This window comes from Durio zibethinus, chromosome 2 (genome assembly GCF_047325235.1).
Source record: "Durio zibethinus cultivar Kanyao isolate XHJ-2024 chromosome 2, ASM4732523v1, whole genome shotgun sequence".
NCBI classification, from domain to species: Eukaryota; Viridiplantae; Streptophyta; class Magnoliopsida; order Malvales; family Malvaceae; genus Durio; species Durio zibethinus.
The window spans coordinates 35,804,153-35,826,407 of record NC_143163.1 but is presented as its reverse complement, the minus strand read 5'-3'; the positions used below and the strand labels follow the sequence as shown (position 1 = coordinate 35,826,407).

The 22,255-nt window shown below is 28.8% G+C and overlaps 2 protein-coding genes across 2 annotated transcripts; both read right to left on the bottom strand.

The window, feature by feature from the left end:
- Positions 1 to 2,060: 2,060 nt before the first annotated feature.
- Positions 2,061 to 3,050, bottom strand: LOC111318057 (MLP-like protein 43). Its single transcript, XM_022920692.2, has 2 exons — positions 2,771 to 3,050; positions 2,061 to 2,574 (listed from the first exon to the last, which is right to left on the bottom strand). The coding sequence occupies exons 1-2, from the start codon at positions 3,039 to 3,041 to the stop codon at positions 2,297 to 2,299; spliced, it is 549 nt and encodes a 182-aa protein (XP_022776427.2). The 5' UTR covers positions 3,042 to 3,050; the 3' UTR covers positions 2,061 to 2,296.
- A 17,279-nt stretch (positions 3,051 to 20,329) lies between these two features.
- LOC111318056 (MLP-like protein 43) lies at positions 20,330 to 21,381 on the bottom strand. The gene is made up of 2 exons (XM_089754094.1): positions 21,049 to 21,381; positions 20,330 to 20,853 (listed from the first exon to the last, which is right to left on the bottom strand). The coding sequence occupies exons 1-2, from the start codon at positions 21,317 to 21,319 to the stop codon at positions 20,576 to 20,578; spliced, it is 549 nt and encodes a 182-aa protein (XP_089610220.1). The 5' UTR covers positions 21,320 to 21,381; the 3' UTR covers positions 20,330 to 20,575.
- Between the last annotated feature and the right edge of the window lie 874 nt (positions 21,382 to 22,255).

Sequence of the window (22,255 nt, the reverse complement as noted above, 5' to 3'; positions counted from 1 at the left end):
ATATGGCCTTACGTATTTCTTTATCAGTGACATTTTATGATAACATAGATTGTTGCTCTTCAGTTAGAGAGACTTGAAGTATGCCACCCAGTAACTCCTTAGAACATCTTTCCACCTTTGTTTGAACCGCGCCCAAAAACTTCTTAAACAATTCAATTGCCTCCTTTGTGATATGTGTAAATGTTTTTAGCCGATTACCTGCACTATCATATAGTACTTTTATCGTCCCTTTATTTTGTTTGATAGCCACCGTTTTGTGAAAAAAGCTCGTGTATTGATCCCTCTCTAGTATCCATCTTATTCTGGACTTTTGCCTTAACAAGCTTTCTTCTGTTTTTCAGTAATTCTTACAGTTCCAGTGAAAGTGCCTAATGTTTTTTAGCATTTGTTGTTGTTGAATTGATTAAGTTTGCTACTTGCAGCGATGCTAACTCCATTATCGTTGCTTTGACTTTCTCCCCAATAGCTCCATATTACAAAAAATTGAAGTTCTTTAGGACTATCTTCAACCGTTTTAGCTTCCTGTACAGAATGGCCATTGGCTTACCATTTATTGGTTCCTTCCAGGATTCATTAACTAGCTTCAGAAAATCCTGGTGCTTTGTCCAAAAGTTGAAAAACTTGAATGGCTTTGGTGGGGACTGCCTCGGCACACTTATATTGATCATGGCTAAGCAATGATCAAATACTTCAGGTGGCAGAAACTCCATAATGAATCTGACAATTGAGTAATTAAGCTAAGAATCATTTATTAAAACTCTATCTAGTTTCCTGAAAATAATACGATTACTCCATGTGAATAAGGGTCTTGTGAAAGGATGAGCCAGAATAGTCAGTTTATTCAAGCATTCCTGAAAATCAACTATCCTTGGTCTAGCTAGTTGGGAACCATTATAATCTGGGCTTTTTATAGGATGAGCTACAATATTAAAATCACCAACGCAGATCCATGGCCAAATAGCAACGCTGCTTGGTAATGACAGCGAGTGTGCCCCATAACCTCCTCCTTTTTTCCTCGGTATTCTTTCCATATAGAACTGAAAGACAAAAATTTTGAGTACCGTATAACACACCACACGTTATTCTTTGATTTGTTGTTTCCACCAAGTTCACTTTTAGTTCAGCTACCATATCAACCAAATTCTACCATTATAGGCATACAAATAAGTATGAAAATTGGACTATCCTACAAAATGAGTACTTACCACTTGCTGAATATTATTCTTAACTACTACCATTTGAGCAATGTTTAATCTTAACTATTTGTTCACTTTTGTATATAATATATAAATATCAATAGAAACAGCTATACGTGATCACATTATGCAACTGTATATAGACACCGACATTCTAATTAAGATAAAATCTGTCTAAAAGTAATATGGACTTATCCAGTTAGGACTATAAATTAGAAAATAATTGCAATATAAAGGAACTATTAAAATCATTTTCGCAAGGCATACATACGATTCGTCCACGTGTACAGGCCATAAAGTAGCCCACAAACTAATTACAGTGGAATTGAGATTTTATTTCTACTCTTAGGCTAATAATAAAAAAAAAAAGATAACACATTATTGAAATTTTTGATTTTTGAAGATATTTTTTTATTTTGTTTCGGAGGAGAGACAATAAGAAGAAAAGAATGACAAGGGTTCTATATTGTCCTCTCTGTTTCAAAATACTTGTTTTTTTCTTTTTTATTTTTAGTTAAAGCAACTTAATTTTGATATTTATTTTTTAAAATATTATATAAATTAATATTTTAAAACATATATTTCGAAAATTAAAATTAAAATTAAAATTTTAAAATTCAAAATTTATAAAATTTATTTATAAAATTTTAATTTTATAAACAATAATAATTAAAGTTGAGTTAGTTTAATAAAAAAATCAATAAGAGACAGTAATTTTAGGACGGAGATTAGTTTAATTTGGTTCTAAATTTTTTGTTTAAACATCAAGGAGCATCGATTCTCAAATACACTATCGCCCAGGGAAAAAACAAAAAACCACAAAAAAGTAGATAGAAAATAAGAAATTATGAAATCAGACATATATATCACGCAAATAGAAGCGCAAAATACATTCAATTCCATACACAAAACAACAAACATACAAGAACATACAAAGTTTCCTCTCTTGACAGTAGATCGATTCCAACATACAAATATTCAGACTAGAACTGAGAGGAAAGCTGTCAATTTTATTCTTAGATCAGTACTACTAGTAGTAGTAGTAGCAGCAGCAGCAGCAGCAGCAGTAACAGCACACAATTCAACATGGGATTTCATAATTAATTTGCTTGGGTGAGGTAAGAGTCGATGTCTTTGGAGACATCGACTGCAAATTGGAGCAGTGTCTCTGGATGTGAAATGCCCTCGTGCAGCTTTTCGTATTCCATAGTCCAGTGCACTACATTTCCCCGAACCCCGCTCTTGGGTGAAGCTTGAATTGTGATTAAAAAGCTCTTGTACTCCTTCATCAGATCTCCTTCAACCACTCTGAAAGTGATGGAGTTTTTCTCGGCGTCTATCGCTTCAACTAACTCCTTTGCTGTTTTAGCCTTTCCATCTATGTATTATCCATTCCGAACAAACAAATTTTTTTGTTATTTCAAAGAAAATTTTCTACTCTCAAGTACATGTGTATTAATTTTTTTTTTCATTGTTAAAGAAAATTAGAAAAAGACGCAGATAATACTGAGATAAACAAAGGAAAAGAAAGCAAGCCAAAAGAATGAAAGATTTCTTGGTTTATAATGATATACCATGCACATAACTCCAGCAGACAATGGAACCGACGGTCCCCCAATCACCCTCATGTAAATCACATCCTTGTATCTTGTCGTTGCAAGTATGGTGAACGTGGTGCGGTTTGTTGCTCAACATATCATGAAACTGTTGGGGAGAAGCCTTGATCTCTACATCAGTCTCAAGCTTACCAGCCAGAACCGATGACGCCATTATTTTACTCCAAGATATCTCTTGATTATAGCAAGATCTAGCTTTCAAGAAGAGGTAGTTTTCGCTGCAATGCATATTTGCATTGGCCGGTGCCCTTTTATAGACTAGAGTCTTTGTCTAGGCAGCAATCCTCTCCGACTGACACTTCTCAGATTCATATTGCTCAGCCACTTCTCGCCTCCCACGTATGTGCGTAACTTTACAAATTTAATTTTCGGAAAAAAAAATACTAGTATAAAAACTTACCCCCTATTATTTAATCCAACTTCCACGCTTTCAAAAATTGAATTCGATTTTTTTTATATTTAAGAGAGAAACAGTGGAAGAGGTTGGACGTTGGAGACATTGACACCCCATACCACAACCGACAGACCAGCTAAGCAATTACATCAAACAACATTAATGAAGCAATATGATTTTGTGAATAATTTATTTATTTTTTGATTAAAAATAACCATATATAAAATGCTTAAAATAATTATTTTGTTAGGCGCATGAATAACGAACTTTTCTTTGAAATTCAGCTTACTTATAAATACGATGATTCAAGCACTATGAAGGCATTTTCATCCCACTATCTTCTCTCACTCCTTTCTATCTTCTTGCTGACTTGATTTTTTTTGATTTGTGTGTCGAAATGCAAACACAGAAAATACCTCTTACCTTTGCCTCTAACCGTCATTTTCTTTTGGATTCACAAGAATACCTTCAGGTTGGAGCGCGACACCAACATTTGGCTCGTTAGGTAAGGACTCTCGTATTAATTGAGCACAAAACAATGCCAATAAGAAAAAGAACATTAGAGGAAGGAGAAAGAGCTCAGCCAAAAGAGCTCAAATGTACAATATGCCTCTATAAAGGTCTAATTCGATAAAACAGCTTGATAAAAAAGTTCAAACTCAGCTCAGCCAAAAGAGTTCGAATTTACAAAATACCTTCATGAAAGTTTAATTTGACAAAATAACTCGATCAAAGAGCTCGGATTCAGCTTAACCAAAAGAGCTCGGATCTACAAAATGCCTTCATGGAGGCCCAATTTGATAAAATAGCTCGACCAAAGAGCTTGGAGTCAGTTCATCCAAAAGACCTTGGATCTACAAAATGCCTTCATAAAGGCCCAATTCGACAAAACAGCTCGGCTAAAGAGCTCAGATTCAACTTGGCTAAAAGAGCTTGGATCTAAAAAATGCCTTCATAAATGCCTAATTTGACAAAACAACTCGACTCAAGAGCTTAGACTCAGCTTGTTTAAAATAGCTCAAATCTACAAAATACTTTCATAAAGGCCAAATTCAACAAAATAGCTTGATCAAGGAGCTCAGATTCAACTTGATCAAAATAGTTTAGATCTATAAAAAGCTTTTATAAAGGTCAAATTCGACAAAATAGCTTAGCTAAAGAACTTGAACTCAACTAAACCAAAAGATATCAGATCTACAAAATATCTTTATAAAGGTCTAATTTGACATAACAGCTTCACCAAAGAGCTCAGAGTTAGCTTAACTAAAAGAGCTAGGATCTACAAAATACCTTCATAAAGGCCTAATTCGAGAAAACAACTTAACCAAAGAGCTCAGGCTCAATTTGATTAAAAGAGCTTATATATACAAAATGCTTTGATAAAGGCCTAATAAGATAAAATAATTTGGCAAAAAAGCTCGAACTCAGCTTGACTAAAAGAGCTCAAATCTATAAAATGCTTTCATAAAGGCCCAATTCGACAAAACAGCTAGGCCAAAAAGCTCAGACTCAGCTCGATTAAAAGACCTTGAATCTACAAAATACCTTCATAAAAGCTCAATTCGACAAAACAACTCAATCAAATAGCTCAGGCTTACCTTGATCAAAAGAGTTCATCTTGGTAAATTGCTTATATAAAGGTTTGAATGGATCATCTCAGCCAAAGTGATTAGTTTAGCCAAAAGAGCTCAGCTCTACCAAAAGAGCTCATCTCGGCCATTTTGATTAAAAAAACTCATCTCAACCACTTCGATTAAAAAGTTTATCTCGGTAAATTACCTTTATAAAAGCTTGGTTTAGTCATCTCGACCAAAGTGATTAGTTTGGCTAAAAGAGCTCAGCTTGACCAAAAGAGCTCGGTCAAAAAAGTTAATCTTGAATTACCCTCGACAATTATCATTTTGGTAACTTTTAAATCGATTATGTACTCAATCCAAAACATACATGCGAGATTGGATAATGCCAAGTCAAACTGTGACTTAAAGTAGTCATCATCCAAAACTGACATCCCCTTACAATGTCAGCCTTCGACTAACCAAGCTATGAATTTGTTCACCCAGCCAATTTGTCCCATGTTGGAGACGTCGATAATAAATTAGTCGATCTGATACTCATACCACCTAATAGAAGGACATAGTGTTGGGAGTATTTGATGGTAAAAAGGTTATAATGGTATTTTTTCCTTTCAAAGACTTCAGCAGACAACCAATGGTATCTTTGTCATTGGTGCCGACCTAATGGCCTGACATGATCAGTACCACCTCAACTTGATCCTGTCTTAATTGTCCCCTTATGGTCTCTTCTCAACTTACCAATAAAAATAATGACTCATGTACCATCAAGATAGGTTCATCCTACCGCTTTTCTCTTTTCTTCTTACTTTTTTATCAACCTGATCTTTACTGACTTGCACATCAGAGTACAAACGTAGGAAACACTCTCTGCTTTTACCTCTAATTGTTCTTCTTTTTTTGCATTTACAAGAATACCCTCAGGTCGGAGCTTTGCACCAACACTAACCTATATTAATTTTTTTTATATATAACCTATATTAATTATTACTAAAATATTGAATAAAGGTTAAGTATAAAAAAGAAAAAAAAATAGAGGCTGTTAGATAATTTACTAATAAAAACTCATAAATGAAATTTTAAATATTGAGTAATTTTATTAATAAAAACATACATATTTATACTACTTATTACTCAACAAATAAAATAGTTTTTTATTAAAAAATATATAACTTATATTTAAGACTCTCAAACTTAAATTAAAATATTTTTAAATATTTATCAAAATAGATTTTTAAATAAATTTTAAATAATTTTTAGTATATATAAATATTAATATAACAAATTAATCATATAAAAATAAAATTATTACCATGCATTGTACTAAATTAAAGCTAGTTTTATCATATAATAATGTGAGTTCTTTCACTCTCATCCATACATTTTGTCTAGTCTATTTCAAGATTTATCCTCATAAGCTATAATCCATTTGAAGGACTCTATCCATAAAGTCATGCAAACATAAGTTATTCTTTTAAACCTTCCATTTTTCTAAGGAAAAAAATAGAACTTAAAATCTTTAAAGCTTTTCATTACATTGTGTATGGTGTGGTTTTTCAAAAGATGTATGTTTAAAAGGTTTAACACATATAATATTGTTATTTTCTTTGAAAAGAATTTAATAGTCTTGCAATTGAAGTGATTACAAGTCCTTTGACTCAACAAAGTATTTCAAATCCCATTCACAAGTTTCGAATATAGTTTTGATACCAGTTGTTAGATAAAATTTTTTTTAATAAATTAAACAATTAAGTTAATAGAAGTATAATCAAACAATCAATCAACTATACAATAAATAGTAATTTAACGTAGTTCAACCTAATTGGACTACATTCACAGATGAAAAAAAAATCTACTAGTTGTAAAAAATTACAAACACTTAAAAAAAATTAACACTTACTCACAATCAATAACTATATACCGCTTCTTTCTCTTCTAGTTTTATAAAGTATTCTCAATCTAAACAAAAAGATACTCATATAACTTACCATACTTTTGTGGATCCCATTTATTCTCTTCTAGTCCAATTAAACATACATACCTGCAATGATTTTCTCAATCTCCTCTAATCCTATGAGGTGTTTACCCAAAAATACCTAATAACTCTCTTACATATTTCTCTTTTGCCTAACCTTGTAAAGATTTCCACTATTTATAAGTCTACTAATTTACTTATCAAGAATCTCTTTTCTCTTAGAATTTTTTTCTTATAAGTCTTTTTCCCCATTAAGCAATACCTAGCCAATTTTGAAAAATCTTAATCAAATGTTTTATGGATTTAAGTCACTATCCAACATGAACATATCTTTGAAATTTGATGTTGATTCAACATGAACTTATGTTTCTTCATTCGATACTTAGGCTCTGTTTGGTTTGAGAAATTGTTTTTTACTTTTCTTTTTTATTTTCATTTTCTTAGAAATAGTTTTTATTTTCTATTTTTTTTTCTAAAAATGTATTTGGTAAACAAAAATAAAAATTATTTTTAAAAAATGTAAAATAAAGAAAAAATTAATTATATTATTATTAATGGCATTTAAGTATAAATATAACACATATTTATGAATTAATGATTTTAAAAAGGGTTCAATATGATAACTTACAAAACATAAAGAAAAAAGTAAAATAAATCCTTATTTTTATAATTGAAAACATTTTTTTTTTCATATTTCAACTCATTTTTATTTTTTTCTTTTAAAAATTTGTTTTCATTTTCAATTATTAAACATATTTTCATTCATATTTTTTATTTTAAAAAAAATGCTTGATTTCTAAAACCAAATACTACCTTAATTTTTAATTATTTCAAACGAATCATGCCAATCAAATTTTAATAATAATAATATCCATTTGTCCAAAGTGTAATATTAAAGTTCTAAGATTTAGCTTATAATAGCTTTTGATTTGGCAAGTTAGTGACTGTCCATGTTAATTTGGGATTGGGGCTAACTTAACAAGTGATAAGAGTTTTTTTTAAGGGAAACTTAATCTTGGGATTTTATTACTAAAATCAACAAATGTTTCCCAAATCAATAATTGGTCTTTTATAAAGTCAACTTATTGTTAAGATAAGACTAAATGCTTCATTTAGGATTAAATATTTTGATGGTTGTTCAATTTAGGATTAAATGTTTTAATTCATACAAATAAGGTTTAAATATTATTAATTTATAACAATGTAGGATTGTTTTTAACAAAAACTTGGCTGTGAAAGATACGACCATAAGTACGCTAAAAAGATTAAAAGGCAATTGATTTGGCACTTTAATGTTGATTTGGCTATTATCTTTTAGTATTCAATAAAATAAATCAAATATATTATATATTTATCAAATATATATTAAACGAATGATAGAAGAAAAGTTATTAACAAAAAAAAAAAAACCAAAATTACCTAGAGCAAATATACTATATCCTAAATCACCTAGATAACATTTAGGTTTAGGGTCGTTGTTAACCTTAAATCTATTTTCTGCTTTAATTGTTAATTCTATTTTAATCGTTGATTTTGGAGTTTTGTCAAAGAGTCTTTGTTGTTCAATGGTGGAGTTTACAAAGTTAAAGAGTTATTTGTAATCGTATTAGGCTTCAAAAAAGAGAAATTTGGAAGGTTAGTTCTTTTTGTTTTGTTGTTAAATTTGTGTGAGGTAAATAATATTTAGGCATTTTGTGGTTATGTTGTTTTTCATAATTAGGCATTTTTTGGTTTTGTTGTTCTACTGTTCTTTATTGCTCGAATTTGTGTTATTCTTCGTTTGATTAATATAATATTCATTTTAATATGTTTAGGATGGATGAGTATTATATTATATAGTAAATAAATTATATAGTGACATAATTAAATTTTCTTACTTCTACATAATAAGTTTTGATTATTGTATTTTACAATTTCGTTATGCTAGGATGTTTGTTGGTGATGGTCTTAATCTTATGTATATAAATGAGATAATAGAGGACTTAATAGTTGATTCTAATAAGATATCTTACTTTGAGTTATTAGACATTTGTAAAAAAGCTGGCTATATGAATATTAGTTAAATATTGTATTTGAAACCTAAAAACACATTAGTTGATGGGTTAATGATAGTAAATAATGATAGAAGCACTCTTGATATGATTAAGTATATCGTAGATCATGGTATAGTTGATATGTATATAGTACATGCATAGATGAAGTTGTTTTAGCTCATGAGCTCTTAACAAGACATGAAGTGGAAGATACAGCTAAAGTAATAGGGAATGAAGGGGTAGAAAATCAAGATGTAACTAAGATAGTAAAGAATGAAGGGATAGGAAAAAAAGATATAGTTAAAGCAGCAATGGTAAGAAATAAAAATTAGTTGGGATACAAGTTAAAGATGCAAGTGATAGAAATAGCAATAAAGGAAAAGATCATACTTATTTTGTACAAATTTAGTATTTGAGTGGTAATACTGAGGAAGAAATAGTTGTTACTAGATTTAAACTTAAAAGTATGTTAAAAAAGATAAATGAATGAAAAATGGAGTAGATGAGGGAGTATCAATTGGTGTGAATATAGTTAGGGATGGAGTTGATAATAACAAAAGAATGAAACCAAATTTAACCTCACCAATTGCAAGCAATATTGGTGATGTTGATGAAGGATATCAGAGTGAGTATTGTGACTTTAATGAGTATGGTGAGCCGTTAGTGATGATACAAAAATGGTTGATGATATTACTAAGATAAGAAGTAAGTTTTCAATGATGATCCTAATATAAAGACCCTTTTTATTAAGTTAGGCATGTTGTTTAAGAATTCAAAATGATTTAAACATGTTATATCATTACTTTCTATTAGGACAAATAGAGATATCATTTAAGCTAAGAACCATAGAAGTTTTGTAAGAGGTAAGTGTGCTAAAAAATAATATCTTTGAGTAATCTATGCAGCTTATGATAAAAAGTTATAGTTATTTCAAGTAAAGACTTATAATAACACTTATGAATGTAATAAAGTTTTTAAAAATTCCAAGATAAGTTAAACTATTTTGGTTGAGTTGTACACAAACAAATTTATAAAGAATTCTTTAATTAATAATGTATAAGTGCAAAAGTTAGGAAAAAATTTGATATAGGAGTGAATATTAGCATGATAAAAAGAGCTAAAAAAGAGGTGACTAATAAGGTGATTAGTAACTATAAAGATAAATTTAGACTTTTATGGGATTATTTGATATCATCAAAGAAACTAATGAAGGTAGCACATTGAATATGCGAGTTCAGGCCATTACCAACCTCTCAACTTGTATTTCAAAGGCATTATATATTTCGGGGCAAGGTTTAGGTAGTGGTTGTAGGCTTTTTTTGAGATTAGATGGTAGTTGGCTTAAAAACTGGACAAATGGTGAGTTGCTATGTACTGTTGTTAAATATTGAAACAATCAAATATTTTCAGTGATTGGGGCATTAATGGAAGAATGCATAGCTTTATGAAAATAGTTTCTCGAATGGTTGAAATCAGACATCATGTCTTTGGGAAATGGAATATTTAAATATTGATTTAAATTAAATTATGTACTCAATAGTTAAACTAATTACTAATTAGTTTTGTATCATTTGTAGGGCCTTTACAATACAATTACAGAGTTACTTACAAATGTTGAGCATAAATTTTATGCTAGGTATGTATATGTGAATTGGGCTAAGAGGCAACAATAAGGGTGAATAGATGAAACATGCTTTTTAGACAATTGTTAAGTCTTCAACAATCAAAGAATTTGAAGAAAATATGAGGAAATTATAGGAAAAGAATAATACTATAGCTGCTGACATAATAAAAGTCTTACCTTAGCAATGGTGTAGAGTATTCTTCAACACAGACTCTAGATGTAAGTTGGTTGATAGCAACTTATATGACCATTTAATGCGACATTGCTAAATGTAAAAAAAAAAACCAATGATTTCTTTATTTGAAAACATAAGAAGGAATTTGATGGTAAAAATTGATAAAAAGATAAAAGAATGTTCTAGGTGGAGTGGTGTGATTAATTATAACATTGAAAAAGTCATAGAAAAAAATGAATTTATATCATTACAATGTGTAATTGCATTTAATGAAGATGGTGGATATAAAATATATTAAGGTCAAAATATGTTCATTGTCCAAATTGGTGAGAAGACATGTAGTAGTAGAATGTACTAATTTTTTGGTATTCCATATGCACATGCCATATGTATAATTAGAGATCTAAGTGAAAATGTAAAAGATTTGTGTTTAGTTAGTATTATAAGGTAGTGTATCTGTAAACTTATAGTAATGCTTTACAACCTATACTTGGGAGAAAGGATTAGGTCAAACTAAGGATAAAAAAAAAATGTTCTACCCCCCAGAGTTTAGAAAGATGCTAGGTAGGCTTAAAACCAATAGAAGAATGGATCATGATGAGCCTAAGAAAAACAAGTCCAACAATATAAATTTGTTAATAAAGGGCATGATAATGACATGTAAACTATGTTAACAACTGGGCCACAACAAAATAAGCTATCATATGGGAGGCAAATAGGTAATTTCATATTATTTTATTTTTATTTATTATAAAAATTATACTATTGTTAGATTTGACTATTAAATGCACAAACCCTAAACCATTAACCTAACTTTTATTTTTTTTTTTATAACAACAAGATTCTCATATGCTCAAATTTGGAGATTTAAACATGGACTAAGGTGCATCAAGTACAGGATATAGAATTGTAGATCTAATTGAAGTTGCAAGTAGTCTAAGCAACCATGCTACTACTTATGGTGCTTTATCTTCTACTTTTGCTTCTGTGTCCAGATTTGATTTGGCATCTACATCTGTTTTAGCTAATATCTTTTGGTTTTGCATTTGCATATGCAATTACATCGCAATGTTTCAAATCTAGTCAATACTATTGCTACTGTTGTCATTGAAAATGTAAAACTCAAGTCTAAAATGTCGACACTATCTAGTGAAAGATGTTTTACAGAAGATGATGAAAGACTTTATGGGATGATTAGAGGAAAAACAAGTCTTTTTTTTATCAAAGTCGAAGTATTCTACAACAATCACTAGGAAGAGAGCAATTTTATCCAACTATCTTAGAAGTTGTAATGACAAGAACATTGTAAGAGCTTCAACTAAAAACAAGACTAAAGGCATGCAAGATTATGGATTATATACAAACTTAGAAATAGAGAGATAAATATTAAATATGAGTGATGTTACATATATTTATGATTTTTTTATATAAAATATTATCCATTCTAATTTGATAAATGTAATTTAATAGCTTGGATTCCCAAGTCAAAAAATGATAACAGTTTAGACAAATAAAAGTAAGAGGAAGGTTGTTGAAGATGTAACTACTACTCAAAAAAGTCAAATTGTAGCTTTTAAAGGAAACAATGGGAAACACAAAATCTAACCAACCCTTCTATTAAGTATTCCTACTAGAATAATTTGGTTTTTATATTGTGTTAACTATTTTTATGTTATTGTTTTAAGAACAATTTATATTCAGACTTCTATTGACTAAATGTTATGTGTAAAAACATGTTATGCGTAGTTTAATGATGATGTAGCCATATTGAACATGCATTTCTATTTCTATTTCTATTTCTAATGTAGCAATTTTTGTTATCAAATTACTTTACTCATAACATGTTGCAAATTTAACATATTACAAATTTACTTATTTTTATTATCAGATTGCTTTTATAAAGCAACCATTTTTTTTATTTCTTTTATCATTCAAAGAAATAGAAAATGCCAAAAAGTTTGAATTCACAACTAATAATATTGATTCAATTGGCATTGACATAATAGGAGTTTGAACCAACGTTTACATCTCAAATATCATTTACATCTCTAACCCACTATCAAGCATACAAGCTAAGTTTCTTTTCTTTTTTTTTTTTTGCACTAAAAATAATTTCACAAAACAAAAGTATAAAAAAGAATGAGATAACCTAAATTATTTTCTAGTTGCCAACTTTACCGTGTCCATAAAAAATTTTATTGCTTTCTTTCAATTTTAACCTCAAAATACTAAGTTCTCTTTTTAACTGCATATTCTCTACAATAATTTTAGCTTCAATAATATTTTCCTTTAACTTGGAAACTTTATATTTCAAACTTTGAATATGACGGTATAAAATTTTTTTCTCGTTTTTAGCTCTAAAACAATCTTTTTCACTTTATCATAAATTTTAATATCATGCCATAATAAAATCTACAAACAGTGTATGTAATTACACCAAAGTAATATTAGCAAATTTAGCCAAAAAATATAAATTTTATTGCAAATTATTTTGTTCAAAATTTATCGGATAATGTAAACATCTATAAAATCTTTTACCAGGAGTCTAATTCGTCCATGAAATCCACCTAGCTGCCTTTATATTACAGTAGCAAAAGTAGTAAGTGACTAGTTAAAATTAACTTATACATGTTTATATCATAAGACCCTCTTTTAAAAACCCTTCAATTTTAATATTTTAAAGAACAAATAAAAAAAATCTTGACCGAAACTAGAGCATGAGAAAAATCCAAAATTTTTATTAATCTTGAATTTACACTATTCAATGAACTTATATTTGAAGTAGACATTGTGTTCAGATTCTACTTTGAAAATAAATTTTTTAACGTTTTATGTTGAAAAACAAGAAGAAATGAAAGTGATTGTAGACTTGCAATTCATAACCCTAAGTTTTGAATAGAAAAGATAAAGAAGAAGGGAAATGAAATAGGCTTATAGAAAAAAGGCAAGAGCCTTTCTATCTTTCATTCCACGTGGAAAACTAGGTAGTGTTTGATTTCAAAAAATATAGTCTTTTTCTGTTTTCATTTCTTTGAAAAATGAAAAATATGAGTGAAAATATATTTAGTAATTAAAAAATAAAAATAAATTTTTAGAAAACAAAAATAAAAATGGGTTGAAATAGGAAAAAAAAAGATGTTTTCAATTGAGAAAACAATGAATGTACTTACTTTTTTCCTTCTGTTTTGCAAATTACCTTATTTGAACATTTTTTTAATGGTATTAATTAATAAATATATATTATATTTATAATTAGATATAATTAGTAGTAATTTATTGAATATTTATTTATTTCCTATTTTTTATTTTTAAAAATTAATTTTTATTTTCTTTTACCAAATATAATTTTTAGAAAAAAAATTAAAAATTAAAAATATTTTCTTAAACCAAACAAGGCCTTAATTCCATATTATTTTCATCTATAAGGGTTTTTAAACCTACTAGCGTGTATTTTTCACAACCAAGTTTTTGTTGAAAAATTTTATATTATTATAAGTTAATAACATTTAAACTTTATTTGTATAAATTAAAATATTTAATTTTAAATTGAATAACTATTTAAATATTTAATCTCAAATTAAATATTTAGCTTTAAGATTATTAAGTGAAAGAGACAAAAACAATCAACCAAATAAAATAAGATGTATCAAGAGGGAGTACTAAAAAGCTGAAAACGATAGGCAGAAACAAGGATAATCTTGGTAGCTATGCAGATGTAATTTCCTGGTTGGTTTGACTTACCGTGAACATAACTCCAATGGGTGATTGAACCCAAATGTATTACAAGAGAATGGAGAATGAATTCTGATGTGTTCCATTTTATAGACTAGCATTAGTACTGTGGAAATCAGGACAAATATGCTTAGTAGAATATAACAAACCTATGCTTGGTACTTGGAAGCTCATTCATAATTGTAATTGATGAAACTATTGAGTTGATGTACGTGATTGCTACTTTAGGCTCCTAGAGTTGGCGATTAATTAAGTTTTTTCTAAGATATGCAATTCATTTACCAATTTTTTACAAAATAAGTCAAAATTTGATATAAAAAAATTATATTACAAGTATTAAAATTTGAATTTCAAATCTGTTAAATATCATTCTTTAAAAATAATTATATCAATAAATTAAATTAAATTTTGAGTTAATTTATACGTTGTTTACTTATTTAAATCCAATGAAATTGCCATTTTATGCATAACAGTTCGTTCAATGAAGTGTTGATGCGGTTTTTCTAATTTGTCAGTGATGTCAATTTAATCACTTTACCTATAAATTTTATCAGTTCGCCCTAATTCTTTGTATGATCTCCTTCGATTCTTTGTGAAATATTCTTCGTGACTTAGCATTTCAATATATGGTTAGTGTTAATTAATGAAGTATATTTTTGTGGACCTGAATCAACTTGTATTTTTTTTTTATAAATATTAGTAGTAAAAAAAATCGTTACTTGATTTATCAGTAGAATATTAAATTTATTTAATAATAAAAATTAATATTGTTGATTTAGAATTATTTTAATGGTAAGGAGTTTCAAACAATTTTATTGTACATTTCATCCAATTTTATATTGATTTTTTGTTTATTGTTAATATATCTATTATTTCTTTCTTTTACTTGATGTATATTAAAGATTATTTGATTATATTAAAATTTCTACTATACATGTAGTTTTATATTAAAATCTTTCTTGTACCCCATCCGTCCTATTTTTCTTCAAATCTTTCTTGTACCCCATCCGTCCTATTTTTCCTCAAATTAGAGAAATTGATGGCTCTTCATTGGTTGTAATTCGGGAGAATTATTTTGCACATTGAACTTTTCCTTTAAATTAAGGTTGTTATAAAATATATTTTTAATTATTAAAATCGAAAGTTTAATATTTTATTTTAAAATAAATAATATGGAACCTTAACTGCGTTTATTAGATTGAACAACCATTCAGGGTATAATGGTAATTAACAAGAAAATTTTGATATTTTCAACAAAATAATTAACATGCGTAATTGTCCCATTAGGAAACTAGTAGTTGAGATCTCAGAGCATATTAATTTAATCATTGGTAGATATTGTTGGCGTGTTACTTATTTGGACATAAGACATAATAATAATTATAAGCAGTTATTAATATATAATTTTTTTTTATGAAATTACAAATATAAGAAAAATAAGAGTGTAAACAAATATAATTTTGATAAATTATTCGTAAAAATATTTGATTTTTATTAATTTATATTATTTATTAAATTTAATAGATAATTTTGAATAATATTTTAATATTTATTTAATAAACAAACTAAACACAAATGATAATTTATTTCATTCGTTTATACTCATGAATAAATTAATTTAACATTTGTGAATAAATTTAATAAATATTTATTTATTTTTTTCTTTTATTAAAAGATGAATACTTTATGATTAAATATTTTTAACAAGATTTTAATTACAATTTAATATTAATACATTAAAAGGTACATATAACATATATTAAAAATATTTCATAATGTTTTATAAAATATTATTATAAATATAATTTTTAATCACCTAAAATGCACAACAAACAAGTTGTAAAGACTTTTACTAATAATATTTTTATCCCACATAGTTTGAAAAGCCAAGGTAGAGAAAGAAACTCTTTATAATAGGTATGCCCAATTCACTGTAACCCAAGTCATTGGTCTAAAAAAGGCAATTCATTAGTTATTAGTTTATATATATATGTAAATATTTATAAATATATTTATTTAATATTTATGAACGAGTTTGTTTTAATTTAAATGAATTAATCTTAAATTGAACCTGAATTTTAATGTAAATGAATCAAACTTAATCATAATGTAAAAAATTTTTATTGAATAAATGAACGTGTCACAAACATAATAATATTTATTCTTATTCAGTTTATTATGATTCATATATAAAAATCACTGAATAATTAATCACCACACTAGAATATAACTAAAAAAATCTAACTTAAAATTGAATCAAACACACACACACATTATGACTTGAATCTAATATCTTAAGATTTTAGAAACTCTTTTTTACCGGTAAATCAAAACCCTGTTGATATTAATATATAATGGTAAGTTTGGTGTTACAAGTTAATATGAGGTTATAAATTTTTTTAAAGCAAAACGAATTTACAATACTATTATAAAAGTTGAGATGTATATGCCTTTTCACTTAAAAAAACACATTTTTTGTTTTACTAATATAAAACTAGCGATCTTTTAAACTAAAACAAACTTTTTTACACTAATTAAAAAAAAAACAAAACAAAACTACTCATCCATCAAGTAACTTTCTTTTTCTGAAAAAAAAAAAAACATGAATTTTATTTTATTTTTCAAAATATAGTTTTAATAAACTAGCAGGTATATTAATATACACTTTCCATATACTCGTAACAAAAAGCTCTTCATGTGGTGGTTCAAAAAAAGCTCTATTTGATTGTTATTTTGCTTCTTTTTTCTTGTATTTAGAAACTTAAAAATGTAATTCTTTACAAAATTAAATAACATGATTTGAAAAATATATTAAACACTAAAAATTCAATCAATTTTATACTTTTACATGGAGTACATTTGAATAATTTTTTTGGGAAAAGTAATGTATTTATTATCGAAGAAGCAGTAAAATTGCTACAAGCAATCACAATAGTGTCCAATAAGTACTATACAAACATATCTTTACTCAACTCCCATCTATCATACAGTATTTGATTTACATAATCCAATGCCATATTCTTCACTCCTATTAGTCTTAGCCTTACTACATCTTTAATCTGTCTTATTAGCTGCTCCTTTGTGCATCATTCCGAGTTGTAGAGTCTCCTGTTTCTTCACCTAGATCATATGTATATAAGCTCTCCATGCTCTTCGTGGTATTACATAAACAAATGCCTATCCTTTTAACCTTCTCACTACCTTCTAGAACTTATTATAACGCTTCTAATCTCACATTGAAAGAATGTGTGGATATTGTATGATATATAAATTGAGACTTAAACTTAAAACTTGTGAGGTACTTTTTATGGGATAAAACTGTAAAACTTTCATATCAAAATGGATAATACCTCGCAAGTTAGATGTAAGTCTTCACATATGGTATTGGAGAGATCAGTCAGCGAAAACTAAGTGCTACATTGTGAGAGTCATTAAGTGTTATACGGTGGGGAACTACTTTTAAAATCTCAACGTTTGGTGTGATTTTGGTCTTGTAGTTGACTCAACTTGACATAAATATCAAGCTTTAAAGGTGGAGAGATTGTAACATCCTCAATCCTACATTGGAAGAATATGTGAATATGATATAATATATAAGTTGAGATTTAAACCTAAAACTTGTAAGTCACATTTTGTATGATAAAATCATGAGACATTCGGATCAAAGCAAATAATACCTAGCAGGTTGGGAGTGGGTCTTCACAAATAGTATCAAAATGATCACCAGTCGGTGAAACTAAGTACTATATCGTACCTCTAAAATCCTGACATCTGGTATGATTTTGGTCTCATGGTTGAACTCGGCTTGACAATAATGTTAAGCTTTAAAGGTAGGGAGATTGTAACACCTCCAATCCTACATTTGAAGAATGTATGGATAAAGAATGAGCGTTTCACCAGCACATGAGCATAGTAGCCCTTACAGGATTCCTGCACCATGCGGCAAACCGCTTGTACCACACAGTAGAATATCCGTAAGTATAGTAGGATGTTTGCAGAACTCACTACTATGCTCGTACACCACACCAAGATGCTCGCATGCAAGTCCCCCAACCTGCATTGATGCCAACTCTAGCTCCTTAGCCAATTATGGCTCCTCTTGTCATGAATAGAGATTTGTTGCACACTCCGAATCAAGGCTCTAGTCACCATTTCTGGTCTGATCTAGGCTTTGATACCCTTTGGTATTTGGTTCTACCACTTACTCCTAGCTCCCTCGAGGCAGGCATTGATACCACTTGGTATCAAACTTTATGGCCTACTCAGAATGCTTTTTCGAACCAGGCTTTGATATCACTTGTCATGAGCCAAGACTTAAGCTCCAGGCTCACAGAGCTCTAGGACATAGGGATTGATTTTTTTGCATCTTAGATCAACCTAACACAAGAAATGGTGCACGGACACTCTAAACTACGGGCTTTGACCGCCCAGTATGCTACAAAACAAAAGGACACAGCAAGTGCCTGAAAAAAGGCTAAGAAAAGAACAACAGAAAGTTTAAGGCAAGAGTAAGGATTTTATTACTCAAGTTGTGGTGTGCGTACATGAGGGTGGTATTTGTCATAACATATAGATCCGTAAATCTATAGCTAGACTTAACAAATTGATGGAGTTGTCACCAATCTTTTTACTAGGTGTGATTGGTCACTTAAAAAATCTATCCTCTTAAAGAGTTTCTAACCTTGACAAGGGTCCCTAAAAAGAATATGTTTGGATCTACAAACCAAAACAGAGTTTGAGAGTTCGGTTACATGTGAAAAAGTTATAGCACCCTCACACGCCCATCCAAATGGTGATACCATATTATTTTAAATTTATCCTAAGGTTTTGAGTCTAATGGTTTCAAATTTTTATATTAAATATTAAAAAATAATTTTTAAGATTCTCCATCAATCTGATAAAACTCTTAAAACATACTTCATCACCTCAAGAGTATTCAATAATCCCATTTGATATCTTGAAGAGGCTCCGTCATCGAAAATATTTTTGTTGATTTTATTTTTTTGTTGAAAATATATCTAATTATTCCACCATTTGAGCTAAATTAGAAATATTTTCTCCTTTTGAATTTCTAAATTTTTTAACATTTGGACATATTTAGAAATTTCCTTTTTTTTATCTCTAAATTTTTCACCATTTGGGTCAATTTAAAAATATTTTCTTTTTTTTTTTGAAATTTCTAAATTTTCTACCATTTGGGCTTATTTAGAAAATTTTTTTTCTTTCTTGAAAAAAATAATAATATGGCAATTATTTTTATTGAAATTTTATCTAAATTATTTCACAATTTGAGACAAATTTAAAGAAAATTTCTCACATAGAGATTTATTAGGAATTTATCATTAGAAATTCCTAAAAATCTCATATTTGGATAATTATCAAATATTTTAACCCAAATTTTTATTTTTTATTATTATTTTATTTTTTTTCTTCTTTTTGTTTTGAAAAAAAAATTAATTATTGTTATTAAAACTTTATCTAAATTATTCTACCATTTGGGATAAATTTAAATAAAATTTCTCACCTAAAAATTTTATAAAAACTTACCATTTAAAATTTCTATAAATTCCATAATTAGATAATTAATATTTATTTTTAAAATTTATTTTATATTTTACCTTTTATATTTTTATTTTTTTAAAATTTAATCATGCAAGAATACTAAAAAAAATAAATAAATAAAGTTAAAAAAATACCCAAATCTTTATTTTTTAAAATATTATATAAATTAATATTTTAAAACATATATTTCACAAATTTAAATTTAAATTAAAATTTTAAAATTCAAAATTTATAAAATTTATTTATAAAATTTTAATTTTATAAAAAATAATAATTAAAGTTGGGTTAGTTTAATAAAAAAAATCAGTAAGAGACAGTAATTTTAGGACGGAGATTAGTTTAATTTTGGTTTAAATTTTTGTTTAAACGTCAAGGAGCATCGATTCTCAAATACACTATCGCCCAGGAAAAAAACAAAAATACCACAAAAAAGTACATAGAAAATAAGAAATTATGAAATCAGACATATATATCACGCAAATAGAAGCGCAAAATACATTCAATTCCATACACAAAACAACAAACATACAAGAACATACAAAGTTTCCTCTCTTGACAGTAGATCGATTCCAACATACAAATATTCAGACTAGAACTGAGAGGAAAGCTGTCAATTTTATTCTTAGATCAGTACTAGTAGTAGTAGTAGTAGTAGCAGCAGCAGTAACAGCACACAATTCAACATGGGATTTCATAATTAATTTGCTTGGGTGAGGTAAGAGTCGATGTCTTTGGAGACATCGACTGCAAATTGGAGCAGTGTCTCTGGATGTGAAATGCCCTCGTGCAGCTTTTCGTATTCCATAGTCCAGTGCACTACACTTCCCTGAACCCCGCTCTTGGGTGAAGCTTGAATTGTGATTAAAAAGCTCTTGTACTCCTTCATCAGATCTCCTTCAACCACTCTGAAAGTGATGGAGTTTTTCTCAGCGTCTATCGCTTCAACTAACTCCTTTGCTGTTTTAGCCTTTCCATCTATGTATTATCCATTCCGAACAAACGAATTTTTTGTTATTTCAAAGAAAATTTTCTACTCTCAAGTACATGTGTATTAATTTTTTTTTCATTGTTAAAGAAAATTAGAAAAAGACGCAGATAATACTGAAGATAAATAAAGGAAAAGAAAGCAAGCCAAAAGAATGAAAGATTTCTTGGTTTATAATGATATACCATGCACATAACTCCAGCAGACAATGGAACCGACGGTCCCCCAATCACCCTCATGTAAATCACATCCTTGTATCTTGTCGTTGCAAGTATGGTGAACGTGGTGCGGTTTGTTGCTCAACATATCATGAAACTGTTGGGGAGAAGCCTTGATCTCTACATCAGTCTCAAGCTTACCAGCCAGAACCGATGACGCCATTATTTTACTCCAAGATATCTCTTGATTATAGCAAGATCTAGCTTTCAAGAAGAGGTAGTTTTCGGTGCAATGCATATTTGCATTGGCCGGTGCCCTTTTATAGACTAGAGTCTTTGTCTAGGCAGCAATCCTCTCCGACTGATACTTCTCAGATTGATATTGCTCAGCCACTTCTCGCCTCCCACGTATGTGCGTAACTTTACGAATTTAATTTTCGGAAAAACAAATACTAGTATAAAATCTTACCCCCTATTATTTAATCCAACTTCCACGCTTTCCAAAATTTAATTCGATTTTTTTTATATTTAAGAGAGAAACAGTGGAAGAGGTTGGGCGTTGGAGACATTAACACCCCGTACCACAACGGACAGACCAGCTAAGCAATTACATCAAACAACATTAATGAAGCAATATGATTTTGTGAATAATTTATTTATTTTTTGATTAAAAATAACCATATATAAAATGCTTAAAATAATTATTTTGTTAGGCGCGTGAATAACAAACATTTTTTTGGAATTCAGCTTACTTATAAATATCATGATTCAAGCACTATGAAGGCATTTTCATCCGTCTCTCTCACTGCTTCCTATTTTTTTGCTAACTTGATCTTTTTTGATTTGTGTGTCGGAGTGCAAACACAGAGAATACCTCCTACCTTTGCCTCTAATCGTTATTTTCTTTTGGATTCACAAGAATACCTTTAGGTTGGAGCTCGACACCAACATTTGGCTCGTTAGGTAAGGACTCTTGTATTAATTGAGCACAAAACAATGCCAATAAGAAAAAGAACCTTAGAGGAAGGAGAAAGAGCTCAGCCAAAAGAGTTCAAATATACAATATGCCTTTATAAAGGTCTAATTCGATAAAATAGCTCGATGAAAAAGTTCAAACTCAGCGCAACCAAAAGAGCTCGAATTTACTAAATGCCTTCATGAAAGTCCAATTTGACAACTCAGCTCAACCAAAAGAGCTCGGATCTACAAAATGCCTTCATGAAGGCTCAACTTG

Excerpts from the sequence above, each read along its gene's own strand:
- LOC111318057 (XM_022920692.2), bottom strand. The coding sequence starts at position 3,041 with ATGCATTGCAGCGAAAACTACCTCTTCTTGAAAGCTAGATCTTGCTAT. Across the intron at positions 2,575-2,770 it reads CTGCTGGAGTTATGTGCATG|ATGGAAAGGCTAAAACAGCA; the intron begins GTATATCATTAT and ends GATAATACATAG.
- LOC111318056 (XM_089754094.1), bottom strand. The coding sequence starts at position 21,319 with ATGCATTGCACCGAAAACTACCTCTTCTTGAAAGCTAGATCTTGCTAT. Across the intron at positions 20,854-21,048 it reads CTGCTGGAGTTATGTGCATG|ATGGAAAGGCTAAAACAGCA; the intron begins GTATATCATTAT and ends GATAATACATAG.